At 40.9% G+C, this 27,052-nt stretch overlaps 2 protein-coding genes across 5 annotated transcripts in view; one reads left to right on the top strand and one right to left on the bottom strand.

Annotated features, from left to right (window-relative positions):
• LOC106602627 (spectrin beta chain, erythrocytic) overlaps positions 1 to 4,639 on the top strand; it is a 52,659-nt gene extending 48,020 nt beyond the window's left edge. Inside the window, exons 39-41 of one of the 2 annotated variants that reach the window (XM_014195386.2) lie at positions 260 to 433; positions 725 to 767; positions 1,014 to 4,639. In XM_014195386.2, the coding sequence (XP_014050861.1) occupies positions 260 to 433; positions 725 to 767; positions 1,014 to 1,208 (412 nt within the window). In that variant the 3' untranslated portion in view covers positions 1,209 to 4,639. Of the gene's footprint in view, positions 1 to 259; positions 434 to 724; positions 768 to 1,010 lie in introns of both variants that reach the window. The other variant, XM_014195383.2, reaches the window with a different exon arrangement.
• Positions 4,640 to 4,758: 119 nt separating this feature from the next.
• The window catches only part of LOC106602600 (synaptosomal-associated protein 23), a 42,371-nt gene continuing 20,077 nt past the window's right edge, over positions 4,759 to 27,052 (bottom strand). The window contains exons 1-8 of one of the 3 annotated variants that reach the window (XM_014195346.2): positions 23,969 to 24,112; positions 16,221 to 16,335; positions 10,750 to 10,791; positions 10,620 to 10,668; positions 8,024 to 8,141; positions 7,653 to 7,829; positions 7,230 to 7,374; positions 4,759 to 6,699 (exon numbers count right to left, since the gene is read on the bottom strand). In XM_014195346.2, the coding sequence (XP_014050821.1) occupies positions 6,637 to 6,699; positions 7,230 to 7,374; positions 7,653 to 7,829; positions 8,024 to 8,141; positions 10,620 to 10,668; positions 10,750 to 10,791; positions 16,221 to 16,277 (651 nt within the window). In that variant the 5' untranslated portion in view covers positions 16,278 to 16,335; positions 23,969 to 24,112 and the 3' untranslated portion in view covers positions 4,759 to 6,636. Of the gene's footprint in view, positions 6,700 to 7,229; positions 7,375 to 7,652; positions 7,830 to 8,023; positions 8,142 to 10,619; positions 10,669 to 10,749; positions 10,792 to 16,220; positions 16,336 to 20,387; positions 20,572 to 23,968; positions 24,113 to 27,052 lie in introns of those variants that run through there. The other 2 variants (XM_014195338.2, XM_045717916.1) reach the window with 2 other exon arrangements.

Below are 27,052 nucleotides of genomic sequence, written 5' to 3'. Positions count from 1 at the left end.
TGTATTTGTCAGCTCATACCGCAGTTACACCTCCAAAACATCCGCTATGCGGATGTCTGCCAACACAGGTTAGCGCTCGATCGGATTGAATCGAGGCCTTACAGTGGATAGGATATAAAGTATAGTTCAAGTTAGTATCATTCAAGTTCATGGCTCTACCACAAGATAATTCTAATAGTTTGGGGTAAGCTTGGGATGCGTATGTATCTGGTTCAGGCCTTCTCCAGCAAAATGTGTTTGTGCTTCTGTCCTCTCACAGGTCCTGGAACAACCTGTACTGTGTGCTGAAACCTGGTCAGCTGTCTGTCTATAAGGACGCCAAGAGCATCAGCCATGGCTCCACCTACCACGGAGAGGACCCTCTGTCGCTCTGCAACGCCAACTGTGAAGTCCTGACCAACTACAAGAAGAAGAAGCACGTATTCAAACTGAGGCGAGGATCCGGAGTCTCTCAGTTTACATAGTTCACACCAGTTGAGGCTGCTGACGGGAGGAACGGCTCATAATAATGGCTGGGGCGGAGCGAATGGAATGGCATCAAACGCATGGAAACCATGTGTTTGCTGTATTTGCTAGCATTCTGCCTATTCCGCTCCAGCCATTACCACGAGCCCGTCCTCCCCAATTAAGTTGTCGCCAACCACCTGTGATTCACACTCTCCGTTATTGCACTTTTCGTTTGAATCCTTACTGAATTTTGTTCATTTGGCTGTCTCTCTTCCAGGCTTGGAGATGGTAGTGAGTACCTGTTCCAGTGTAAAGAAAAGGTGAGTTCTTCATGCACTTCTAAATAATCATGTTATACTATATCAGTCAGTCAATGAGTCATCAAAATACAGCTCCATTGAACCATCTACAAGATAAACTTTCTGCTCTTTCTGGAATTAAATCATAAGTATCTGTGCAGATGTATTACATCTGTCAATGTATTATGAACGTTGATCTTATAGCGATCTTAAACCCAACACCCAAATTCAATGAAATATATTGAACATAAATGGTTATTTCAGAAGGAGCTGGATCTTTGGACCCAGGCGATGGAGAAGGCAGTGAAGCCCCTGGCGCAGGAAGAGGTAGGATCCTCAGGGTCCGCAGGGGCCCGGGCCCACAGCCTGCCCCCTCCTTCCTCCTCCGCCACCCCAGAGCCGGCGAAAGACAAGAAAGACAAGGAGAGGAAGGGATTCAGTCGGTTCGCAAAGAAGAAGTGAGGACTGACTGACTATATTTCAGTCACTTGGGCAGAAGTTGTAGTGTACAATCAGTAAGACAGATTTTTATCACCTTAAAATATTGCATTTTTTTACATTAAAATAGATGAGATATTGTAGTTAAGATTTCAACCTACGCTCACGCTGCTGAGTGTATTTAAGCCAGTGTATGAACGCAAATGTCCACCTTTTTCTTTCTCTTTTTGTTTTCTCTTTGACAAAATATGCTACATTTAAATAGTTAATTAAAAGCACAGGAATGTTCTTTTGACTCTCAACCAAAGAATGTTTGTAAATTCATCAGGATTGGGTATGGTAGCTGTTTTCTTTTAAAGAGCTTTGTAAATGCTATTTTAGCTCATTAAATGATAGGCCTTGTGTTGCCTGAAAGAGAGTCAGACATTGTACAATACCTGCATGCACGGCAAGTACAACAGCAAGTATGCAAACTAATTGTCCTATGCACTGTGAAAGCCAAATAACATTACAGAAATTGGATGTTATAGACTGTTTTAGCTGAGATAATGAAAGTAACACAATTGAAAGACGATAATGTTACCTTGTTATTGTCGTGCTTTACCTAAAACAAAAAACTCAAATTACTTTCAAACATGACTTTTACCAGAATAGCACTGTGGCCATCTCTGTTGCTGAGAACTTGAAATAGCCTATGCCTAACACCTGTGTATCGAATCTCATATCTATATACAGTACCAGTCAAAGGTTTGGACACACCTAGTCATTCAAGGCATTCTCTCAACCAGCTTTGAATTAGGAGGTGTGTCCAAACTTTTCACTGGTACTGTATCTAAAGATGCATGTTTTTTCTTTTTAATATGGTGCTATAGTGTCGTGATATTACTAAGGCTATATTCAATCAGCTCTGCTTTAGCCAACCTCTGCATAGCGGTTGTTTTGACAGTGTAGGTGATGGAACTGTGTCAGATTTGTCAAATCCACATCCTCTTATGCGAGTGTCTGCTATCGCCGGTAAACGCTTGATCCGATTGAATCTAGGACTTACACTTTCAAACTAGACCAACTTGGCCTGCCCTATTTGTTCTTTACTTTGGACTGCAGAGTCATATGCAACTGATTCTATTACACTTTGTTTGGTTTCACTCAAAACACCTTCAATTACATAATCGGAGACAGAAATACTTTTTTAGTCTGTCAAAAATCGAGGATAAAAATTGTGGGTCAATCAAATCTAAATTGCTTTTCCAAAACCCACACAGTATGAAAATTCATAATGGAAGAATGTGTCAAAATGAATGAATGTATGCATGTACGTATGGAAATACAGAAAGCGTTGAAGACGGGTAAAGACAACGATGTGCAATGTGGAAAACCAGAAAAAAAATGGATTTAATTTGAAATCGACCGTCAGAATATTTGAATTTCATTTTTTTCCTCTCAATGACATTGGTAAAGTTAATGAAACGTATTTTAAAAAGGAATCCATTCTCAAATATTTTATATCACCTAAATCTATACATGTACAGTATATAATGGAACCGCATTGCTAGGAAAATATACTAATACATTTGACTACTGACAGTCCAACATTGTTTGTGTACTTTGTATCAGGTATACCTCCTTCCTTTGTGCTAGGTTGCTGGTGTACGATATCGAGTATTCAGACCCCTTGACTTTGCTCAACATTGTTAAGTTACACCCTTATTCTAAAATGGATTAAATATATAACACACACACACACACACACACACACACAACCCTATAATGACAAAGTGAAAACAGGTTTTTAGAACGTTCTATTTAATACATTTGCAAAACAGACACCTTATTTACATAAGTATTCAGACCCTTTGCTATGAGACTCGAACTTGAGCTCAGGTGCATCCTGTTTCCATTGGTCATCCTTGAGATGTTTCTACAACATGATTGGAGTCCACCTGTGGTAAATTCAATTGATTGGACATGATTTAGAAAGGCACACACACCTGTCTACATAAGGTCCCACAGTTGTCAGAACAAAAATCAAGCCATGAGGTCAAAGGAATTGTTCATAAAGCTCAGAGACAGGATTGTGTTGAGGCACAGATCTGGGGACGCAGAGCTCCAGAGTTCCTCTGTGGAGATGGGAGAACCTTCCAGAACGACAACCATCTCTGCGGCACTCCACCAGTCCTTTCTGGTACAGTGGCCAGACAGAAGCCACTCCTCAGTAAAAGGCAAATGACAGCCCGCTTGGAGGGCACCTAAAGGACTCTGACCATGACAAACAAGATTCTCTGGCCTGATGAAACCAAGATTGAACTCTGGACAGAATGCCAAGCGTCAAGTCTGGAGGAAACCTCGCACCATCCCTACGGTGAAGCATGGTGGTGGCAGCATCATGCTGTGGGGATGTTTTTCAGCAGCAGGGACTGGGAGACTAGTCAGGATCAAGGGAAAGATGAACAGAGCTAAGTACAGCGAGATTCTTGATGAAAACCTGCTCCAGAGTGCTCAGGACCGAGGCAAAGGTTCAACTTCCATCGGGGGAACGACCCTAAGCACACTGCCAATTGGACGCAGGAGTGGCTTCGGGACAAGTCTGAATGTCCTTGCCAGAGCCCGGACTTGAACTCAATGGAACACCTCTGGAGAACACCTCCCCATCCAACCTGACAGAGCTTGAGAGGATCTGCAGAGAAGAATGAGAGAAATTCCACTAATACAGGTGTGCCAAGCTTGTAGCGTCATACCCAAGAAGACTCGATGCTGTAATCGCTGCCAAAGGTCCTTCAACAAAGTAGAGTAAAAGGTCTGAATACTTATGTAAATGTTTTTTTTAATATATTTGCAAAAGTGTCTAATAAAACTGTCTATATGAAAAGGTATCACAGTTGACAAGTGCATGTCAGAGCAAAAACCAAAACACGAGGTCAAAGAATTGTCCCCGTTTTGCTTTGTCATTACAGGGTGTAGTGTGTAGATTGAGTGGGAAAAAAAATAAAATAATTTACACTCCATTTTAGAATAAGGCTGTAACGTAAAACAATGTGGAAAAAGTCAAGGGGTCTGAATACTTTCGGAATGCCCTGTACATGTCACATTGTAATCAATTTTGACACTAGAATAAATGTTTGACTGAAACTGAGGCTACATAGGTTGTTTCCAAAACGAGAAGTTGCTTTTTAGGGGCAATCACTCTTTAAATGGAATTGACCCCAAACCTGCTACACATTGCCTTTTAATGTACTGGCTGTACTGTCCCTCTAGATCCTTCATCCATTACACTTTCCCACCCTCACATCTACTCGCCACATACTAAAGTCAACATCTTTATCTTCCAGTCCTTTGTGTAGTGGTTTTTAAATCAGCATTTTCTACTCTCTACAAGCTATGTAAAAATTCCCAAAATGTGGACAGAAAATGTCTATTACATTGAGAGGTGAACTTGAAAATAAACTCATAAACCGACAGTTTGGAGTTACTGCATGTTCCCCCAGGCAACACACACACACACACACTGGGTAGAGCAGGGTCAGCCGCCGTAAGGGTGCCTTGCTTGAGGGCACAACGGTAAAATTCAAAGCTCAACAAGGTTTTACTGAAGAGTTTAATGAATTATAGAAATATAACAATTTACTTTTAAACAGAAAGAAATCTGTTGCTGAAATAGAAAGGCACTTTTACTATGTTAAACAATCCTCCAGACAGAACAAGCTGTGTTCCTCGACATATTCAAATTTAAAAAGAGGCAGTTGCTGAGTTTACATTACAGTCGGTAACCCCACAGCATCAAGACAGAAGTATAACGTAGCAGTAGCTCTAGCATTAACGACTAATATTAAGACACTCTGAAGTCTTTAAGTGTCACTTTGGTTTAAATACAGCCTTGGATAATAGTTTAGTTCACTCTGTAGGAAATCAATAACTGACCAAAAGTATACCTGAATGCAGAAGAACATAACATTTTCTTAGAAATATTTATAATGAAAGTAAGGAAAGAAACTGATGGGAAATTTCTGGATGAGTAGGTTACCGACAGATAGAAGAGCCGCTTTGGGGACAAGGCTGTTACAACGCAGCCACTTTGCCCTTTCCAAGAAACAGGCAGTAAGGCCTCTCTCGGGTGACAATGAGGCAGTTCAAATACAAATCAGTGAAATAACATTGAGATGAAGTACAGCATTTGATCCATTGGTGACAGAGGTGTAGCCTGGTCCCAGATCTGTTTGTACTGTTACCAACTCCATCGCTCATTGTAATGAGGGGCAAGGAGTTTTGCACAAACAGACTGGCACTCAGGCTAGCCGAGGGGAGTCTAACCATGCTAAGATCCTTCATTAATATTAGTTGTTACTCTTGATCAAAGAGATACTGATACAATTCTAAGGGACTTCCAACATAGAACTTAATAGATCAACCATTGCATTAAACAGGGATAAATGGGGGGGTTAAAAAAAGCTAATGTTATTCACAAGTCATTTCTGCTTTATACGAATAATTAAATAGGCACATAATTTCAAACAATAACAATTGGATACAATAACAATAATTACAAGAGCCAGGAACCAAATTATACGATTTAAAGCAGGGGTGTTAAACATACGGCTGCATGAGGGGGGGGTCCAACAAACTCAATATACTTAAAAATGACAAAAACCAAATCGAAACTGTAAAAATTCAAAATGGACCTACATTTATACAGTTTCTTGGCTGTGTCCAGCTCGCCAATAAATCACCAAAATGAAAGCTAGACAGTCAGGGAGCATCGAAAATGCCACAAGCTAATTTTGACGGCGAGGAAATATAAGCGATTTTCAGTGCGGCCCTCCGGACCTCATTGAAGATCAAATGCGGCCCCCGGGGATTTTTTTTTTTTGACACCCATGACCTAAAGCATCGTCTCTCATAACGTTCTCCCTGCATACCCCGAAGAGGATACAGCTGCTGTGACACCTTTAGACCTCCGGGGGGCAACAGACACATACGGCTGTGAATCTGGTTGAGTTCCACGTTATACTCCTAGAACGCACGGCAGATTATCAGGGCTCGTATAAATAAAGCATTTCAGTGTAGGAGTGCTGATCTAGGAGCGGGTCCCCCGTCTCGCGCAACTTCTCTCACATTAGGACTCCTACACTGACGCTTTATGAATATGGGCCCAGATCTCACAACGCCTGGAGAAGTGATTCACCGGGTCACATACTAGGGATGGGGACCCGGGTGAGGACTTTTGACTTGTCATAAAAGGCACAATAAGAGTGTGAGTGTGTGTGTGCATATTTACATATCATTACAGAGAAGGCAAGTGTGGTTCAATGTTTTTTGTTGTTGTCCTGGTTGATTATCTTTGTTCAAGGTGTGAGTGTGTGTATGTATTGTATATTTAAACACTAGTATGTACATGTGTGCACATGCAAGCTGAGGCAGAGAGTCAAAGTGGATGATGTGGAAGCGAGAGCAGGTCGTTCTACTTGATGAGCTTGTTAGCTCGCTGGTTGGCCTCGTCGATACGTGCTTTGTTCATGTCCGCCTGAGAGAGAGAGAGACAGTACAGGCACCAGGTGAGAGGTGGATGAACACATCTACATTTCCATCACTTAGTGCGACCGTAGCACTTCCTTGACAGTGGAGGCCAATGTTAGGCAGCCTCATGGTGCACTAGAGAAATATACCACAGACTTGACTAAGGTATCTGAGGTGTAGGAAGGTGAAAGACTAATCTGTATAAAATAGTCTCTTTCACACTTAGATCAATGCAAACTTCAGTCATTTAATATGGCAAACTTGTGCTCAAAGACCTTCAGAGCATACTGTTAGCATCCATGGCTGCGTTTACACAGGCAGCCCAGTTCTGATCTTTTTTCCACTAATTGGTGTTTTGACAAATCACAGATTTTTTCACAGCAGCTCTTTTTCAGAGCTGCTCTGATTTGTCAAAAGACCAATTAGTGAAGAAAAAAAAAGATACCCATAAAAAGAGAGCCTCTCGGTATAATAAATCCGTAAGGAGTGAGGCAGTGTATGGATGGATAACACAGCCCAGCTATGATGACAACTCACCTTATCTGTGATGCGGTCGATATGTTTGTTCTGCTTGTCTATCTCAGAGCCCATGTCCATGGCCATGTTCTTCAGGTTACCTATGATGCTGCCCACCTGGTCCAGATTCTCCTCCATCTCATCCTCCCGAGCATCGTTGGTTATCCTTGGGGAGAGAAAGGGACACGTCACATAAATATCTACTAATCTCATAGGCATTTTCATGAGACTTTTTGCGCTTGCTTGATATCTGGTAACACCGAAGGGTTAAGGCTCTGAAGGGTCTAGATAAGTATAATCAATGTAGCGATGGACCTTCCACCATATTGCCGGCCACCTTACAGATCTGCAAACATTGAAAGGGCAAAGGGAGCAAGAGTGACTTGGGACCGGCTGATAAATTCTAACTAGGTGTATATTATACGGTTGACTGGCTTCACTCACCTCTTGATGTAAGGTCCCCCCATGGACTGCTGCTGGTTGGCCTGTCCATTACGGACACCTGATGGTTGAGTGGACACCACCGAGCTGTCCACTCCCTCTCCTCCTCCTCCTCCACCGCTACCATCACCCATTCCCCAGGTACGCTTGTACTTAGAGTCATGCTCTATGGACGTCACCCTGATGGACAATAGATCAATCAATAAAAGTCATTCAGTCCGCCAATCAGTCAGGGGAAGATAGATTAAAACATGCTAGGAAACTTTGAGAGAGCCATCATTACAGAAAGTTACGACGACTAATTTCCAGCGTAGCAGACAGACGTGAGTTTGAGTGAGACCAGGTAGCTGAAAGGTTAGGTTACAGTTTGTTACCTGTCACAGGGGCAGACACAGAGGCCACAGCACTTGGACAGGTCAGTCAGGTTCTTCTCAGCCTGTCTCATATCCTGGTTGATTTGGTCCATACCCACCTCCGTACGCTTCAGTTGCTCTGTTACACAAACAGAACATCAAAAAGATCCAATTCCAATTGTAGGTACATTACAGTAATTCAATATTATCCCCAACAATTCCACAAATTCCAAATTAGAATTACATTCCCTCAGGCTTATCATGTCACTATTCAGACAGCATAGCTACAGTGGGTATCAGAAGTATTCCCCCACCCCTTGGATTTGTTCACAGTCTGTTGCGTTACAAAGTGGGATTAAAATTCATTTCATTGTGATTTATTTTGTCATTGATCGAAACAAAACCAAAATGGAAGGGAAAAAAAGTGATTACAGCTGTGAGTCTTCTTAGGTAACTAAGAGCTTTGCACACCTGGATTGTGTAATATTTGCCCATTATTCTTTTAAATAAGGGAGGCTTCACTTGGCTGGTCCTAGAACACGTGCAGATCAAATACACCGCTGGAACGCCGATTAAGGTGTTTAAATGTCACAATAATGTGAAAGATTGCGCAGAAAACCAGGTGTTTTAACCGACGTATGCTTACTTCGAATTTGACCTTACGCCGATTAAGCAGAGTAAGGTGTTTACATGACTATTGCATAATCTGCCTACTGCCATAATCAGTTTAATATCGAATTATTGTCATGCCTAGACAGCAATTTTGAAGTCTTGCCATAGATTTTAAAGCATTTAAGTGATGTGTTGCGTTGGATTTGAAGTTTAAAGTTTTATTATTAGTCGTATGTACAGCATACACATGGTATTCACCGTCCAACAAAATGCTAACTTGCAGGTGCCTTCTTGACAACACAACAATAAGAAATAATAAAAGACGAACGAAGTAAATGGCTCAGTAGAATTGAATAAACATTTTAGCGTAAGTATAATAGAAAAAGGAACAATATGTAGTACAATATTGAAACATGTATCAGGGGGGGGGGGGGGGGGGGGGTTTGCACCAAACACAAGGCCTTGCATTTAGGCTAAACATTTTATTCCCTTCTGGTGTTTTTATGCAGTATTACTATAGTGCCTTTGTTGGATACAGGATCCATGTTTTGGAATATCTTCTGTATACTATAAATTCTTCTTTTCACATTTAGGTCATTATTCTGGAGCAAGTACAATTCTGTTGCTCCATTCTGTTGTTTTCTCCCTTCATAGCCATTGAAGCCCGTAGCTGCTTTAAAAATGGCCAATGGCCTCATGGTGACACCCCTGAGCAGTTTCCTTCCTGTTCTGCAGCTCTGTTCAGAAAGACTCTGATGTGTCTGGGTGGTTTAATACATCATCCACAGCATAATTATTAACTTGACCAGGCTTAAAGAGATATTCAATATCAGATTTTTTTATTGTTACCCTTCTACCAATCACTCCCCGATCTATGTAGTTGAATCTGTGCTTAAAATGCAATACTTGACTGAGGGCCCTTACACATGTATGGGGTACAGAGGAAGGGTTAATGTAATATGTAAAGCCAAATTTTACTCCTAAACTATTTTACCCTTGCCTTAACAAAAAGGGGTGAACACTTTCACAACAGCTATATGTTATTTTTATCAAATGTGTTGACATTGTGGGGTATTTTGTATAGATCAATGACAAGAAATCACAACTAAATCCGTTTCAATTCCACTGGCATGCATTTATTAGAATTGTTTTTATCAAAGTGCGGTGAATACTTATGATACCCACTGTATAGTGGAAATATAGAAATACAAGTTGAAATGATTTATAACAAATCCTGTAGCCAATGTTTGATACTATGTGCATCAATTCCATTTACTGGGAAATGTAAAAATACTGAATTCAAATTAAATTAAATGTTTTACAATTCCAATTAAAAAAGTCAGTCTAATACCAATTCCATAACTTGAAGATAGCTGAAATTTGAATTAAATTTTACATAAAATAATTTACAATTAAATTGGAATTACTTTGAAATGGTCCAAAATAGTTTGTGATACAAATGTAAAAAGAATATTTAAAAAAATCCTTCCTCCCAGTGAAATGTCTACGTGAGAACTACCAGAACAATCTGAGAAGAACCACTGTCATACCGCAGCACACCTTGCGGGCTGCCGTAGAATTCTATGGCATGTTATTTAATTGTCAGCCATTGTTGCCATTAATGCTAGTTAGTGCTAGTTTGACCACCAGAGGGCATCTTTGAGAAGCATTTGATAGTCTTCAATAGTCTGTACTAGAGAAACCTACAGTAAACATAGTCTGTACTAGAGAAACCTTAGTATATGGGATTGATTTTAGGAAGTATATCTTAATTATATTAATAGTCTAGTGTTTCTACAAAAAAACAAAACCCTCAGGCGGTTGAAACAGCGGCACAGGGTACCATACATTACCTCTAAATCCCACAGCATAATCTCAAAACTTTTAGTTGTGCAACCTCTGTACCAAAAATATTTTCGGGCCTTCCTGGCGTGGAATCGCCCTCTAACAAAAGATGGTGTTCCAGAGCTGGTACTTGGTAGTGAACTATGCATCTCTGACTCACCCCCCTGTTGGTCCAGCATGTCAATGGTCTTGACACCAGTCTCCCTGCTCTGTGGACAAGAAAAGACCACATTAGGAACTCAAAGACTACAGTTCAGATAACTTATACGAGCAATAACAATCTTTCTCACCTCCTCAGCCATCTGTAGCATCCGCCTGGTGCTCTCCAAGGACTGGGGGAGGACAATCGAGAAGCAATAAAGCAGTAATGTTACAAGTAGTACATACAATATTCCGAAAGTATTCAGACCGCTTCCCTTTTTCCATGTTTCAGCCTTATTCTAAAATTAATTGATTTGTATTTAATCTACATTCAATAGTCCATAATGACAAAGCGAAAACAGGTAATGTTTTTTTTGCAAATGTATTACAAATAAACAGAAATACCTTATTTACATAAGTATTCAGACCCTTTGCTATGAGACTCGAAATTGAGATCAGGTGCATCCTGTTTCCACTGATCATCCTTGAGATGTTTCTACAACTTGATTGGAGTCCACACATGGTCAATTAAATTGATTGGACATGATTTGGAAAGGCACACACTTGTCTATACATGTCCCACAGTTGACAGCAAAAACCAAGCCAAAAGGTCAAAGGAATTGTCCGTAGAGCTCCGAGACAGGATTGTGTCGAGGCACAGACCTGGGGAAGGGTACCAACAAATGTCTGCAGCATTGAAGGTCCCCAAAAACACAGTGGCCTCCATTATTCTTAAAATGGAATTAGTTTGGAACCACCAAAACTCTTCCTAGAGCTGGCTGCTCAGCCAAACTGAACAATCAGGGGAGAAGAGCCTTGGTCAGGGAGGTAACCAAGATGGGAGAACCTTCCAGGAGAACAACCATCTTTGCACCACTCCACCAAATCAGGCGTTTATGGTAGAGCGGCCAGACGGAAGCCACTTCTCAGTAAAAAGAGTGACAGCCCTCTTGGAGTTTGCCAAAAGGCAAACCATGAGAAACAAGATTGAACTCTTTGGACTGAATGCCAAGTGTCACGTCTGGAGGAAACCTGGCACCATCCCTACGGTGAAGCATGGTGGCGGCTGTATAATGCTGTGGGGATGTTTTTCAGTGGCAGGGACCGGGAGACCATTCAGGATTGAGGGAAAGATGAACAGAGCAAAGTAGAGAGATTCTTGATGAAAACCTGCTCCAGAGAGCCCAGGACCTCAGACTGGGGGCAAAGGGTCACCTTCCAACAGGAGAACGAACCTAAGCACACAGCTAAGACAATGCCGGAGCGGCTTTGGGACAAGTCTCTGAATGTCCATGAGTGGCCCAACCAGAGCCCGGACTTGAACCTGATCTCTGGAAAGACCTGAAAATAACTGCGCAGCGATGCTCCCCATCCAACCTGACAGAGCTTGAGAGGATCTGCAAAGAAGAATGGGAGAAACTCCCCATATACAGGTGTGCCAAGAATGTAGCGTCATACCCAAGAAGACTCGAGGCTGTCATCACTGCCAAAGGTGCTTCAACAAAGTACTGAGTAAAGGGTCTGAATACTTATGTAAATGTGATATTTCATTATTTTCTATAAATTTGCAAACATCTCTAAAAACCTGTTTTTGCTTTGTCATTTTGGGGTATTGTGTGTAGATTGATAAGGGAAAAAACAACTTAATCCATTTTAGTAAAAAGCTGTAATGTAACAAAATGTGGAAAAAGTCAAGGGGTCTGAATTCTTTCCGAATGCATGAACAGAGACCCAGATGTCAGTGTCTTTTAGGGTTACAGGGAATCATGAGATGATGCTCTAGAAAACATAAAGACTCTAGGTTCTAATGGACTAAAATACAACAATGTCCTCATTTTAAAATCAGGTAGGCGAGGCAGAGAAGGTATTCTCCATGACTAGCCCAGTTTACTGTACATCTGGCTGAACTGTGCCTGGTCAGCTGAGGTAGAATAAATAAAGTCAAGCAGGAACCATCTCCCTCCCAGCAGCACATCAATACACAAAATAACAGCAGCAGGTGACATGGCGTAATGATGGAATGCAGTCAGGTGAGACAGAGGACTTAATAATAACAAGAGAGGCAGGACGGGACTGAGTGTGAAAGACTCTGAAAGGTGTAGCCTACCGCAGAGGAGCACTAGGAGGTAGAGCTAGGAGAAAGGATGACTCAGGGTATGACGACTTCATCAGTATGAGCGGTTACACCATGCCACCTCACTAAAATGGCTTAAGCTAACAGAGTTGAAAATGATTAATCTCTGACACATTTCTAAGCGTACCTTGTGTCCGAACCACTCAAAACTGTGTGTGTGTGTGTGTGTGTGTGTGTGTGTGTGTGTGTGTGTGGTACAGTAAGCAGGTTACTGTGACAGTTTACCCTAAGCCATGTTGTCCTAAACCCAGCACAAAGGTATCAGTCTGTCAGTCAGGCAGCAAGGAGAGAGAGAAAGACGGAGGGAGAAATTCAGGTTGGTAAGACAAGAGATAAAGATTAGAATCAAAATGTCAGAGGACCACTATTTAGTATAGGCTGAAATCACAGAAAGTGTTAATAGAACGGTTTACTAGACCTGAATAACTTCTTTGCTTAGATCAGTGTTTTCTACTAGCGCCGGCTGTCGGCGACACAGCCAGTTACACAATCATTTTCAGCCGGGTACTTTTCCCATAAATTAACTAGGCTACTTTTTGTTTACATTTTGTAAGTCAGAAAAAAAGTCTGCCGAGCCCTCTCCCACTAGAATGCTAGACGATGCGCATCGTTCAATCTAGAATCTAAGTGAGAGTGTTTCATATGCAGCCACAAAGTGCTGGCGCATTGGCTTACTGAGCTTTGATTGACGAATAGCAAACTTGACTAGTTTATAAATGGTGTCGAACTGACTGAATAAAGTCGATCTCAAATCCTTGCCATTCATAAAATAAGACAAAACTGTTGTAATGCATCGGGACAAGTAAACTAAAGATTCTGTTAGTATTTTCAATATGAAGTCCATCAGGACTTGTCAGACAGTGACGTTAAAGTGAGTTCCTCGTCAGTAGCCTACAGAATCGCATCGGTAAGAGAACCGTTCATTTGGCACCATAATTTGCACTGGTAGACTTTTTGGTGATTATCTGCAGATAAATTATTAAAACATTTTGATAGATGGTGAATCCTCCTCACTGCAGGAGTAACTAGGCTAATGGAAAGAAAACCGATTGAATTGTTTTAAAAGCTAATGATACTTCTATGGTATTTTCAAAGATATTATATAGGTCTACTGACTGACAATGGAGTAGTCAAATGCGGCTTTCTGTGTAGCAAAGCCATTGATTAGCACCTGCTTCATTCTTCAATCATACCTGTATTACAGATAGCTGAGAAAATACCTCTTAAAAAGGAAGCTTGAAGCCTGTGGAAGTCAGCAGACTCTTACAGGATTCTTTAAGAATAGTCTGTGGGTCAGTTAAAAAAAAAAACGTATTTTATTTTTAATGAATGACTTACTGCAATTCACAAAGAGTTGCAAACACTTGTTGACGGCGGTCAAATTCCATGTGACCGTTTAGTCATGGTAATTTGGCTTCTCCAAGCTCTGATGCTGCGGATGGTCATTAGTAGCCTACCAAACTTGCTAACTGCCTGGTACTCAGCACTCTATTGTCCCTCTAAATCACTGACATCAATGCAAATGTATTAGAAAATCTAATCAAACATTTCATGAGCTCATGTTGCCCAACATTTCTATAGGCTATACAATTGCGTGAAAAAACAGAGTGATGGCCGCTAATAGAAAGAGGAGGATCCCATCAGCTTTCTATAGGTTAGGCCTACTATATTTATTTCTCAACCTTCCTAACATTAAGCACATTACTTATATTTACAACAGGAGTATAGCCTACCTGGCTGGCATGAAAATAAACCACGGGGAAAAGCGTCCTCCATTCGCTATTTAAGTGCATAGATGACATGTATTTTTTTCCCACTGCCCACCTATATTATTTAGTATGTGTAAAGACGAGATTAAATCAAGAATAGTCCGATGGGTGACAATATTAGCCTATCACTTGTGAACGATGCCCAGATTGTGTGTAGTAATACAAGAAACTACGTATTCCTTTTTTTTGCAACTTTTTCCAAATCATAGTCACTCACCTCATGTAGCCTAGGCCATAGGCCTATATGTTTTGATAAGGTTTGCATCACAACTAAACTGGCCAAATAACATACATTTAAAACACATTAATCCGCTTTACAAGGGGTGTAGAGCCTACCTGGCATACATACACAGCACATGAGTTTCAAGTTTGGGGAAGATCATTTTCACCATAAAAAATGCAGCTTTCTAATGAAATAATGACATGTATAATCTCATTTGCGGTCACTTTTGAGAATGGTGTTTTTCAGCTAATTGATTGCATTTTGGAACATTCACACTTATAGCCTACTGCCGTGTGCGTATTGGTGAACTCATAATGTGAAGAAATAGCCTAATAGTTTATCAACATTTTAAGCTAAATGGTCTGATCTGTTGCGTTAGCCACACTGCTTAAACAAAAATAAAAGTGGTTTTGAAGCTAGTGGTTGTATTAATTTGGGATCTATCGCATCCCACAACTGTCCCAGACTATGTTGGGAATATTTATTTCTCACACAGAATACAGTAGGTTAGCTTTTGTACTATGGGGGATAGTAGATTGACGTAGGCTAGTGCTTTTGCTGTTCATTAGGCCTACATCTTGGCTGACGAAAAGTTAAATGTGGACAGTTCTTCCAATGTCTTCAACATGCACCTTTTTGATACATTTTTATTTTGGGGTGTGGTTACCCTTTAATTCAAGTGTGCATGGCCAAGCAAAAGGCTGCTGTTAAGCTGAGTTAAATGTACATGTGATGGTTGAGTTTGCGAAACAAATACCCACTGGATTAATGAAAATAATCCTGATATCATTCTGCCAGGTAAACATAAGACTACTTTGTAGCTACATGGACTGTCAAGTCATGACACGGCCTGAGAGAAGAGGACGCGCAAGAGGGATAGAAAGCAGTTGCTTTGCGAGGTATCTCTAGCTGAAAATAAATGATCGAAGTGATTAATAGTTGGTATTTAGCAGTAATAAAAGTATGCCTTATTTATTTTGAAGAACTACTGAAATTGTGATTTTGTCAGGCAGCAGCAGTAATGGGGAGTCACTACCATGATGGGACTTTCATTTATTTATTTTATTCTGTGTTTCAACCCACATAATACATTTAATGTAAAAATAATAGAAACTGAAATTGAAAACCGTGATTATTTTTTAATAATCGAACTTACCTCAAAAAGCACTAAATCGCACTACCATCATCGCTAACAGATACACAAAGTGGTAGCCACGCACACCACACACAGACAAGGACATTCTCGTTTCCTCTTCAGAAGGTTGCAGGAAATATGAATCATGGACGCATTCTTTTCATGTCTTATGATAAACTTGGGCAAGTTAATTAATTTTCAATACATTTAGTTGATTCTCCAATAAGGTCAATCATTTTTATTTTATTTTAAGTAGCCTAGTTAAATTGAAGTGGAAAATGTACGCTAATGGTAAACACTGACTACCCCCATTCCCAGCATTCCTATGGTGTCCCCATGGATACGGGTGGCAGCTGTACCTCATCGGTCACTTGGTTGGCCCTCATGGTGATCTCTTCCACTGACATGTCTGCCATTTTGCTGCTGACAAAGTTGGAGGTTCCTCCTGTCACACCAAGCTCTACACTCTGAGGCCTGGGAGAGAGAGAGAGGGATGGGGGGGGGTCATAAGTCATGTATCAGGTTCACAGATATACATTTTAAAGTTGTCTGAAAAGGTACCTTTAAGTTTGCGGACAGAAATGGCATACTATGGAACTTCATAAACAACGTTGTTTGGCTTAGGCCTACATAAAGGGAAATTATGCAAAACATTAAACAAATTTGATTCTTTATCTGCCAGCCCAATGTTGGAATGTGGAAAATGGAAAAGGAAACAGCAGTAGGCGAGTTCCTTGTCAGTGACATTATGGCCTGGTATTGTTAAGCAGAAAGCATGCTGACAATGAGGAGGCTGGTGATAAGGAGAGCTTGATAGGGAAATGAGGATCATGCATTTGGCACCGTTGGCTGCCATGTTACACAGTCAGGAACCCATTAGCACTGGATGACACGGTGTTGACAAGCTGCCCTGGATTCTCCACTGGTTTATGACAGACAGAGGGTTTTAGTCACGTTTTAGTGCCAGTGTGTTCCAATATCTAAACTAGCATACGGCTTACTAGCATAGATATTGGAACTGAGCCAGAGAGTTTAATGGCTCACATGAAAGCACAACACTACTCCTGTGGACTGCATTTGAGAAAAGCAGCAGAAGATATACTTGTGTGTGTATATATAGTGTGGATACACCTTCAAATGAGTGGATTTGGCCATTTCAGCCACACCCGTTGCTGACAGGTATATAAAAATCGAGCACACAGTTGTGCAATCTCCATAGACAAACATTGGCAGTAGAATGGTCTTACCGAAGAGCTCAGTGACTTGACACTGTCATAGGATGCCGCCTTTCCAACAAGTCAGTTCATCAAATTTCTGCCCTGCCTGAGCTGCCCCTGTCAACTGTAAGTGCCGTTATTGTGAAGTGTAAACTTCTAGGCATAACAACAGCTCAGCCGGAAAGTGGTAGGCCACACAAGCTCACAGAACGGGACCGGCAAGTGCAGAAGCGCGTAAAAATCATCTGTCAATTCTGTGCATCAAACTTTGAGGCAACAGTTAGAGAATGTTTCAGCATGACAATGCCCCCGTGCACAAAGCAAGGTCCATACAGCAACGATTTGTCGAGATCGGTGGGGAAGAACTTGACTGGCCTGCACATAGTCCTAATCTCAACTCCATCGAACACCTGAATATGGAATGAGATGGTCGATGAGCAGGTCTCCACATACACTACATGACCAAAAGTACGTGCTGTTCAAGGTTCATGTGTGAAATGCTGACCAGCTCTTTGATGGAAGACCGCTGCAATTAAGATGTTTTGGTACCAGAGGGGGACTGACAGTTTGTACCAGCATGCATAGCCTAGCCCTAGATTTAGGCCTAGCAAGGATCTAGTTGAAGTTCAGGATCGAGGGCTCAGCTGGCAAGTACACTACCTGAAAATGTATTTCTCAGGACACACTCCCCCCATGCTCGCTCTACCTCGCCTGCCCCCCCCCCCTTTCCTTTGGAACTATTTCCTGTTTTTGCAATAACCCCTGAACTATAACTTCCCAACACACACATACAGAACTACAAAAACATGGAAAGTGGATGGCTGTTAGTGATGTTGAGTTTTCACATGCCTAACTGCATACTTTTATTTAACTAGGCAAGTCAGTTAAGAACAAATAAAAAATAAATACAATATAAATATAGGACAATACACACATCACAACAAGAGAGACAACACAACACTACATAAGACACCTAAGACAACACAGCATGGTAGCAACACAACATAACAACATGGTTGCAACACAACATGGTAGCAGCACAAAACATGGTACAAACATTGGGCACAGACATCACATCACACAAAGCAGCCACCACAACTGTCAGTAAGAGTGTCCATGATTGAGTCTTTGAATTAAGAGATTGAGAAAACTGTCCAGTTTCTAACAGAAATTATTTCAGAACAAACCAAAGTATTACTTTAATGATTAGTAATAAAATAAAAGACAGCACTTTTAAAGCCTATTTCACACTATAGCCTTTCCCTAAATATTGTTGGCCTAAACGCTGAACTTCTAAACTTCAAGTTGGATTAAAAAAATGAGATGGTATCTTTACAGGAATATAGCCTGTCTCAAATTTAAGAACACGTACCATCTCAAACTTAACACACCAGCACATTTCAGACGAACAGGAAATGTCTCACTCTTCAGAGTGCTGGGTTGTTCCACTTCAAAAAGCACAAGAAAGGATTGACACCCACCATCTCAGATTTTTCTGAAACCATTTCTATTGTTAGAAACAGATAAGATTACCATTCCTGCAACACTATTTTGTTGAAATATAATCTGTGAAATAAACCTAATTAATTGCACCCAAATTGACAATGAGTATATAGTATCAGTTTTCTGTTTGACAAGTAGAGTAGCTGCATCTTGAAATATTGTTTCTTCATCCTATGTAACGTGTTCTCTGTGAATTTGGTGATGTCTCCCCCCCGTTCTGAGAAATTAGTAATTTCAATTGTTGGGTTTGTGTCCCATTCTACATCCTAATTCTACCAGGTTCTGACCACTAGATGGTGGTGTTCCTGTTATTAGGTGATTATTCTTTTAAGATGCTAGTTAGCATTGGCTTGTGAAACTACCTCTAACTTACTTCATACTGGACACAGAGACAAACATGGTATCCATGAGTTCATTAAGGGCCTCATTGGTAAAATACTGAAGTATCCCTTTAACGATTAGTAATAAATTAAAAAGACAGCACTTCTAAAAGCCTATTTCACACTGTAGCCTGCAGAATTTGCAAGGTAACTTTTTTCATTTTGATTTCGGCACAAATTAAAATGTGGCACTGACTCGCCCATGCATTGATGTTCCAGCGTTGTATCAATGAAGAGTTTGCCATTCGATGTGCGACATGCACGCGCAGTTACATCTTAGCCATGTGCGACATGCACGCGCAGTTACATCTTAGCCATGTGCGACATGCACGCGCAGTTACATCTTAGCCATGTGCGACATGCACGCGCAGTTACATCTTAGCCATTTAGCAGACACTCTTATCCAGATCGACTTACAGTTACTTAGTGCATTCATCTAAAGATAGCTAGGTGGGACAACCACATATCACAGGCATAGTAAGTACACTTTTCTTCTGAAACAAAATCTTTCTTTGAGCAATTCCATTAGCACACATTAATATAATCTCCCCATTTTTCTGAGCAAACAATACATCTCAGTATCTTAGTCACTTTTTGATCTTTATCAAGGGTGTCAATTTTAGACCCCACTGTATGTTTAGGTCAATCCTATCGTATTTTCCCCCCTCTCTAGCCTGCTAGATTTAGAGGCAGGCGGACGATCAATATCCACCATCGTAGTGCGGATGAAGCGTGAGCTGGAATGTAAAGCTAACTGAAGCTGGTTAGCTTTAGAAAACCCTGAGTAGGATACCCGTAGGATAACCTTCTGGTATGACAGCAACCCATGCGTTGGTTGTATACCTGGCCACTGTTTCAAATGGTAACTTTTCAGCATTTGTGTCAATGGTACCTATATTAGCATCGTCACGATTCATGTCCAAATCATCCTAAAGGATCTAAAAATGTATTGTGCAACTCAACAATGTTACTTATAGATTATTTGGATATGAAGTGTGGAATGACGTTTGACCTTTTTTGATTCGTCATGTCTTACCCATTGTTAGAAAAAAAGTTTGGTCCAAATAGGATGTTAGACACTAAAATTATTTAATCTTATATGAATCCTATAAATTAAAAATGGCCAATTTGGGTGCAATCAATTCGCTTAATTTCTCAGAGCTCAAATTCTTTTTCAACAAAATAATGCTTCGGGATGGTGGGTGTCAAGGCTTGCTGAAATGATATGGAACGACCCTGCTGCTGATTTTTATGGTAAGCCTAACACATAGGCTATTGCTACATCACCCTATGATCCACCAATGGCCCTCAATCTCACACCATAAAAATACTTTGTCACACTACACCCAGCAGCAATACACACACACATTTATGATTATGACAACAAATGAGGATTAACAGCAATTAAATAACCTACTGTACATACCTATTCATCTTTCCACTGTTCCACTCCATACAGCCCAACTACTGTAGTGTTTTACCTAGCCTACTGATCCATACATGCCTCCACAACATAACATGGACACACATTTCCTGCTCTTCTACTCAAACCAGTTCCTCCAGGTTAGGTTCCAACAACATGACATCCCTCCTCCCTCCGTTCCATTCTTTCATACTGACAATGTCTTATGACAATAGACAGTATGACAATGGCTACACACAGAGGTAGCCTATGGCACTACCTGTCCATGTATTTGTCTGCCAAGTGAATTGAGATGTCTAGTACAAGATAGGTAAAAATGACCAGAACAGAAAAGTTGATCAATTTCTCACCACCTTCTTATAATGCCTAATACACTGAACAAAAATATAAAAATGCAACATATAAAGTGTTAGTCCTATGTTTCATGAGCTGAAATTAAAAAAAATCCCAGAAAAGTTCCTTATGCACAAAAAGCTTATTTCTCTAAAATGTTGTGCACACATTTGTTTACATCTGTTAGTAATTATTTCCCCTTTGCCAAGATAATCCATTAACCAGACAGGTGTGGCATATCAAGAAGCTGATTAAACAGCATGATCATTAAACAGGTGCACTGTGCTGGGGACAATAAAAGACCACTCTACCATAAGCCGCCTCCAACGTCAATTTAGATAATTTGGCAGTACGTCCAACCGGCCTCACAACCGCAGACCACGTGTAAACACGCCAGCCCAGGACCTCCAGCTTCATCACCTGCGAGATTATCTAGAGGTGCTGAGGAGTACTTGTGTCTGTAATAAAGCAGTGGTGTAAAGTACTTAAGTAAAACTTAAGTAGTTTTTTGGGGTATCTGTACTTTACCATTTATATTTTTGACAACATTTACACCACTACATTCCTAAAGAATATAATGTACTTTTTACTCCTTACATTTTCCCTGACACCCAAAAGTACTTGTTACATTTTGAATGCTTAACAGGACAGGAAAATTGTCAAATTCACACACTTATAAAGAGAACATCCCTGGTCATCCTTACTGCCTCTGATCTGGCAGACTCACTAAACAAAAATGCTGTTTGTAAATTATGTCTGACTGTTGAATTGTTCCCCGGGCAATCTGTAAATGGAAAAAATAAAAATAAAAAAATGAGAAAATCGTGCCGTCTGGGTTGCTTAATAAGGAATTTGAAAATGATTGACACTTTTACTTTTCATACTTAAGCATATTTAAAAACAAATACTTTTAGACTTTTACTCTAGTAGTATTTTACTGGGTGACTCAATTTGTTTTAAGGAATCTTTACTTAAGTATGATAATTGGGTACTTTTTCCACCACTGTAATAAAGCCATTTTGTGGGGAAAAACAAATTCTGATTGGCTGGGCCTGGCTCCCCAGTGGGTGGACCTATGCCCTCCAAGGCCCACCCACGGCTGCACCCCTGCCCAGTCATGTGAAATCCATAGATTAGGGCATAATTATTTTTTTTTTTAAATTGACCGATTATGGTCGATTACATTGCAATCCATGAGGAGACTGCGTGGCAGGCTGATCACCTGTTACGCGAGTGCAGCAAGGAGCTAAGGTAAGTTGCTAGCTAGCATTAAACTTATAAAAAAAACGAACTACACATGGTTGACGCTATTACTAGTTTAACTAGCTTGTCCTGTGTTGCATATAATCAATGCGGTGCCCGTAATTTATCATCGAATCACAGCCTACTTCGCCAAACGGGTGATGATTAAACAAAAGCGCAGTTGCGCAGGGTATATGCAGCAGTTTGGGCCGCCTGGCTCGTTGCGAGCTGTGTGAAGACCATTTCTTCCTAACAAAGAGTAATTCATTTGCCAGAATGTTACATAATTATGACGTAACATTGAAGGTTGTGCAATGTAACAGCAATATTTAGACTTATGGATGCCACCTGTTAGATAAAATACGGAACGGTTCCATATTTTCACTGAAAGAATAAAACTTTTTGTTTTTTTCGAAATGATAGTTTCCGGATTTGACCATATTAATGACCAAAGGCTCGTATTTCTGTGTGTATATTATAATTAAGTCTATGATTTGATAGAGCATTCTGACTGAGCGGTGGTAGACAGCAGCAGGCTCGTAAGCATTCATTCAAACAGCACTTTCCTGGGTTTGCCAGCAGCTCTTCTTAATGCTTGAAGCACAGTGCTGTTTATGACTTCAAGCCTATCAACTCCCGAGATTAGGCTGGCAATACTAAAGTGCCTATAAGAACATCCAATAGTCAAAGGTATATGAAATACCAATGGTAGAAAGACAAATAGTCCTATAATAACTACAACCTAAAACGTATTACCTGGGAATATTGAAGACTCATTTTAAAAGGAACCACCAGCTTTCATATGTTCTCATGTTCTGAGCAAGGAACTTAAACTTTAGTTGCACTTTTACTTTCTTCTCCAACACTGTAGTTTCATTATTTAAACACGTTTATTTATTTGAGACTAAATTGATTTCATTTATTATATTAAGTTAAAATAAGTGTTCAGTATTGTTGTAATTGTCATTACAAATATATATATTTTAAAATCGGCATCGGCTTTTTTTGGTCCTCCAATAATCAGTATTGGCGTTGAAAAACCATAACCAGTCGACCTCTATTTCAAACACATTACCTCATGATCATGACACCTGTTAATCATTTATCTGCAAACTTGGAGCAATGTGGGTGATTCCACTGCTGTGTCTGTGCTGATATTCATGTATCAGTTCATTGGGGTTAGCTACAGTTACAGTGTAACTAGCTGGACATGCTTGGTCATCAGCTGACAAGGTTTACAAGTACAGTTAGGCCAGCTATACTGTAACAGGGTGATCGCAAACAGACACCCAACCACCAAAAGAGTTGTTAGGTAGTCTAGCAAAAGTGAGCTAGCTAGCGAAGTTGGATGGGTATCATTTGTGGAACGTTCCAACAGGAATCTATTCCAAAAACGTCGTAAATAACAAGGTTGCCAAAAAACAACGCATACAAAGTTGTACAGCGGCAGAATAAGATACCGGGTAGGGAGTGGTCTATGTCATTGCGTTTTTCACTCATCATGTTTATTCCGAAAAATGTCTGTACTCACTCTGGTTACCTATGGCCAAACATTAAGAATAAGTTACGTGGTGAGTTGATGCCTATTCGGCAACTAGTTAACTAGGTTTGTATGCGTTGTTGGTTGGCAACCTTTTACTTTACGTTTTTTGGAACAGATTCCTGTTGGAACGTTCCACAAATCATACCCACCCAGCGAAGTTACCAAAATAAAGTTGGTGACAGTTTTTCAAGTAACTTTTAATACTCTAAACTTCGTCCCGACACACTAAAATCATTACTAATTAACTTTACTAGTTTCTGTCTAACCTGAATAGTTAACGTCTTCCTGTAATGAAGTATTTTGTGCTAGCCCAACACAGCATACTACTAGTAATCCGCTAGCAGTGGAAGCCAGCTAGGCTTGCTAGTTCCTCACAGACAAGTCGCATAAAACTGCCCGATTGAGGATCATTTGATGGATGAACACATAATGAGAAAGGGTTGTCTTCTGAATGACAGCTACTTACTGCTAAGCTTCCCAAGTAGAAAAAAACTCCTTCAGGTTTTCCGTATGTGATCTTTGCAATTTCTGAAATTCATTGATATGGACTGAGTGTCTGTCGGTGGTGCGCATGTCCTGTCATATGATTTCACAAGTGGAGGAAGGCGATTTGCGCATGCGTTGGATCACACCTTAACAGAAACATTTGTGTAGCCTACCGTTTACAGTGGTATCTGTAGCTATTGTTCTGATATTTGATTACAATGACAAGTGGATTATATACCAAACATATTTTATATTTAGTATTTTTATATTTCAGTCTCCCCCCGGCTAAAAACAGTATCATTTTTGGTTGATGAAGGCCTACCAAGCAGGGAGGGGTTGGTGTTTGTCTCCAATAATAGTGTGATTGCCTAGTGTGACTCCCCCCTGGTTGCTGCAGTAACGTCCCCCCCTCCCTTGTCGAGGACACGCCATCTTGATTGCCTCTAGCGAGCCATCGTCATGTTTGTTTGACACTTGATTTCCCCAGATTGTCTATCATGTAATAAAAAAATGTAGGTCAAAAGGGAAATAAAAGTATGCATGCTTCAACAGAAAGTATGCACAAAACTATGTTGCAACCATGTAAAAAACAAGCAAAATTTATTGAAATCAATGGTGAGAAAATAAACTCTCACTTCGGAATGAAATGTTGCCCCTTCACATCTCATATGTAGCCTGATTACAATATTTTATCTTGATATGTTAATAAATACATACTGTGTTCATTTTGGCATGTTAACCTGCCTACAAAACCTGCTGTAGTGTGCGTAGATCGCAAGCCAATAGTAATTCAATAAGGTGAACTGGCTAGCTACTGCTGTTAAGTAGCTAGATAGCCACAAAGAATTGGTAGCTAGCTACCCACGAAGAATCTACCTTGCATAACACTAGTTTTAGGTCATTTTTGCCTGTTTAACTAGCTTTCTAGCTAGATTATTTCAATTCACATATAGCTAGCTGATAATTATGAAGTAAAATGTTTGCTTTGTGTATATATTTTTTAGTCACTTTTGTTGCCATTGTCCTGGCTGGAAGACGGTTCAGTGAATGGGTAGGTGCAGCGTGAGGTAATACAGTAGCTGGGGAGAGTGATGTAATCTCAAATGTAATGTTGTATGGGTTCTCCACACTCTCGTCCTCATTGAACGTACTCAAGAGAACGTACTTGGAGAATTAGAGTGTGGAGCACGGTATTATTCATATTGAGAAACACCCACTGTCTTGGTGCAGAGTCTTTACCCACCAACGTCAAGTTAGGATGTGTCATTAATCCCATGAGCGCTTTTGTCCAGCACCCATTACAGTGTTTAAGGTGCCAAGCTCATCAAGTCAAATTGTATTTGTCACATGCTTCGTAAAACTGTACTATCTGGAGTATGTGACAGTAAAACATATATTTTTTTGGGGTGGACGTCCCAAGGATCCCGGGTAGCACGAACACTGAAAACTAGCCAAAAAAAATTCACACAGCATGTCATGAAGTGCACGTGTGCTGGTGCTTCTCTCCTATCACTCACTCAGATGCCTGCTCTGCCTGCAGCGCTCTCTCAATAAAAAATGTAATCACATCAAATTTTATTTGCCACATGTGCCGAATACAACAGGTGTAGATCTTACTGTGAAATGCTTACTTACGAGCCATTGTGTGAAGAGTGTGAGCAGCAGCATATGTGAAGAGTGTGAAGGAATGTGTGTGTGTATCAGTGCGTGTGTTGGAGTGTCAGTGTAGTATGTGTGGGGTTAGAGTCCAGTGAGTACATCACACCTGTGCAATATACAAGAATAAAAAAAGGGTCTCAATGCAAATAGTCTGGGTAGCCATTTGATTTACTGTTCAACAGTCTTATGGCTTGGGGGTAGAAGCTGTTAAGGAGCCTTTTAGTCCCAGACTTAGTCTATGACTTGGGTGGCTGGAGTCTCACCATTTTTAGGGCCTTCCTTTCACACCGACTGGTATAGAGGTCCGGGATGGCAGGGAACTCAGCTCCAGTGATGTACTGGGCCGTACGCACTTCCCTCTGTAGCGCCTTGCGGTCGGATGCCAAGCAGTTGCCATACCAAGTGGTGATGCAACCAGTCAGGATGCTCTTGATGTTGCAGCTGTAGGCCTTTTTGAGGATCTGAGGACCCATGCCAAATATTTTCAGCCTCCTGAGGGGGAATAGGCATTGTCATGCCCTCCTCAACACTGTGTTGGTTTGTTTGGACAAAGAGAGTTCCTAGTGATGTGGACACCAAGGAACTTAAAGCTCTTGACATTCTCCACCAAAGTCCAGTCGATGTGAATGAGGTTTGCTCTGCCCTCTTCCTGTAGTCTACAATTAGCTCCTTTGTCTTTCTCATGGCCTACCACCATCATGTCATCGGCAAACAATGATGGTGTTGTAGTCGTGCATGGCCACGCAGTCGTGGGTGAACAGGGAGTGGAGGAAGGGACTAAGAACGCATCCTTGAGGGGCCCACGTGTAGAGGGTTAGTGTGGCCGATGTGTTGTTGCCTACCCTCACTACCTGGGGGCGACCCGTCAGGAAGTCCAGGATCCAGTTGCAGAGGTAGGTGTTCAGTCCCAGGGTTCTTAGCTTAGTGATGAGCTTGGAGGGAACTATGGTGTTGGACGCTGAGCTGTAGTCAATGAACAGCATGCTCACGTAGGTGTTACTTTTGTCAAGGTGGGAAAGGGCAGTGTGGAGTGCAATAGAGATTGTGTTGCCCATGGATCTGTTGGGGCGGTATGTGAATTCGAGTGGATCCAGGGTTTATGGGATGATGTTGTTGACGTGAGTAATGACCAGCCTTTCAAAGCATTTCATGGCTATAGATGTGAGTGCTATGGGGCGGTAGTCCTTTAGGCAGGTTACCTTGGCATTTTTGGGCACAGGGACTATGGTGGTCTGCTTGAAATATGTAGGGATTACAGACTGGGTCAAGGAGAGGTTGAAAATGTCAATGAAGACACTTGCCAGCTGGTCAGCCCATGCTCTGAGTCACGTCCTGGTAATGCATAATCCCGGTGGCTTTGTGATTGTACAGTGCATTTGGAAAGTATTCAGACCCCTTATCCTTT

Source organism: Salmo salar, chromosome ssa01 (genome assembly GCF_905237065.1).
Source record: "Salmo salar chromosome ssa01, Ssal_v3.1, whole genome shotgun sequence".
Taxonomy (NCBI): domain Eukaryota; kingdom Metazoa; phylum Chordata; class Actinopteri; order Salmoniformes; family Salmonidae; genus Salmo; species Salmo salar.
Note: the sequence above shows the minus strand (reverse complement) of the source record. Positions and strands in the feature narration are given on the sequence as shown.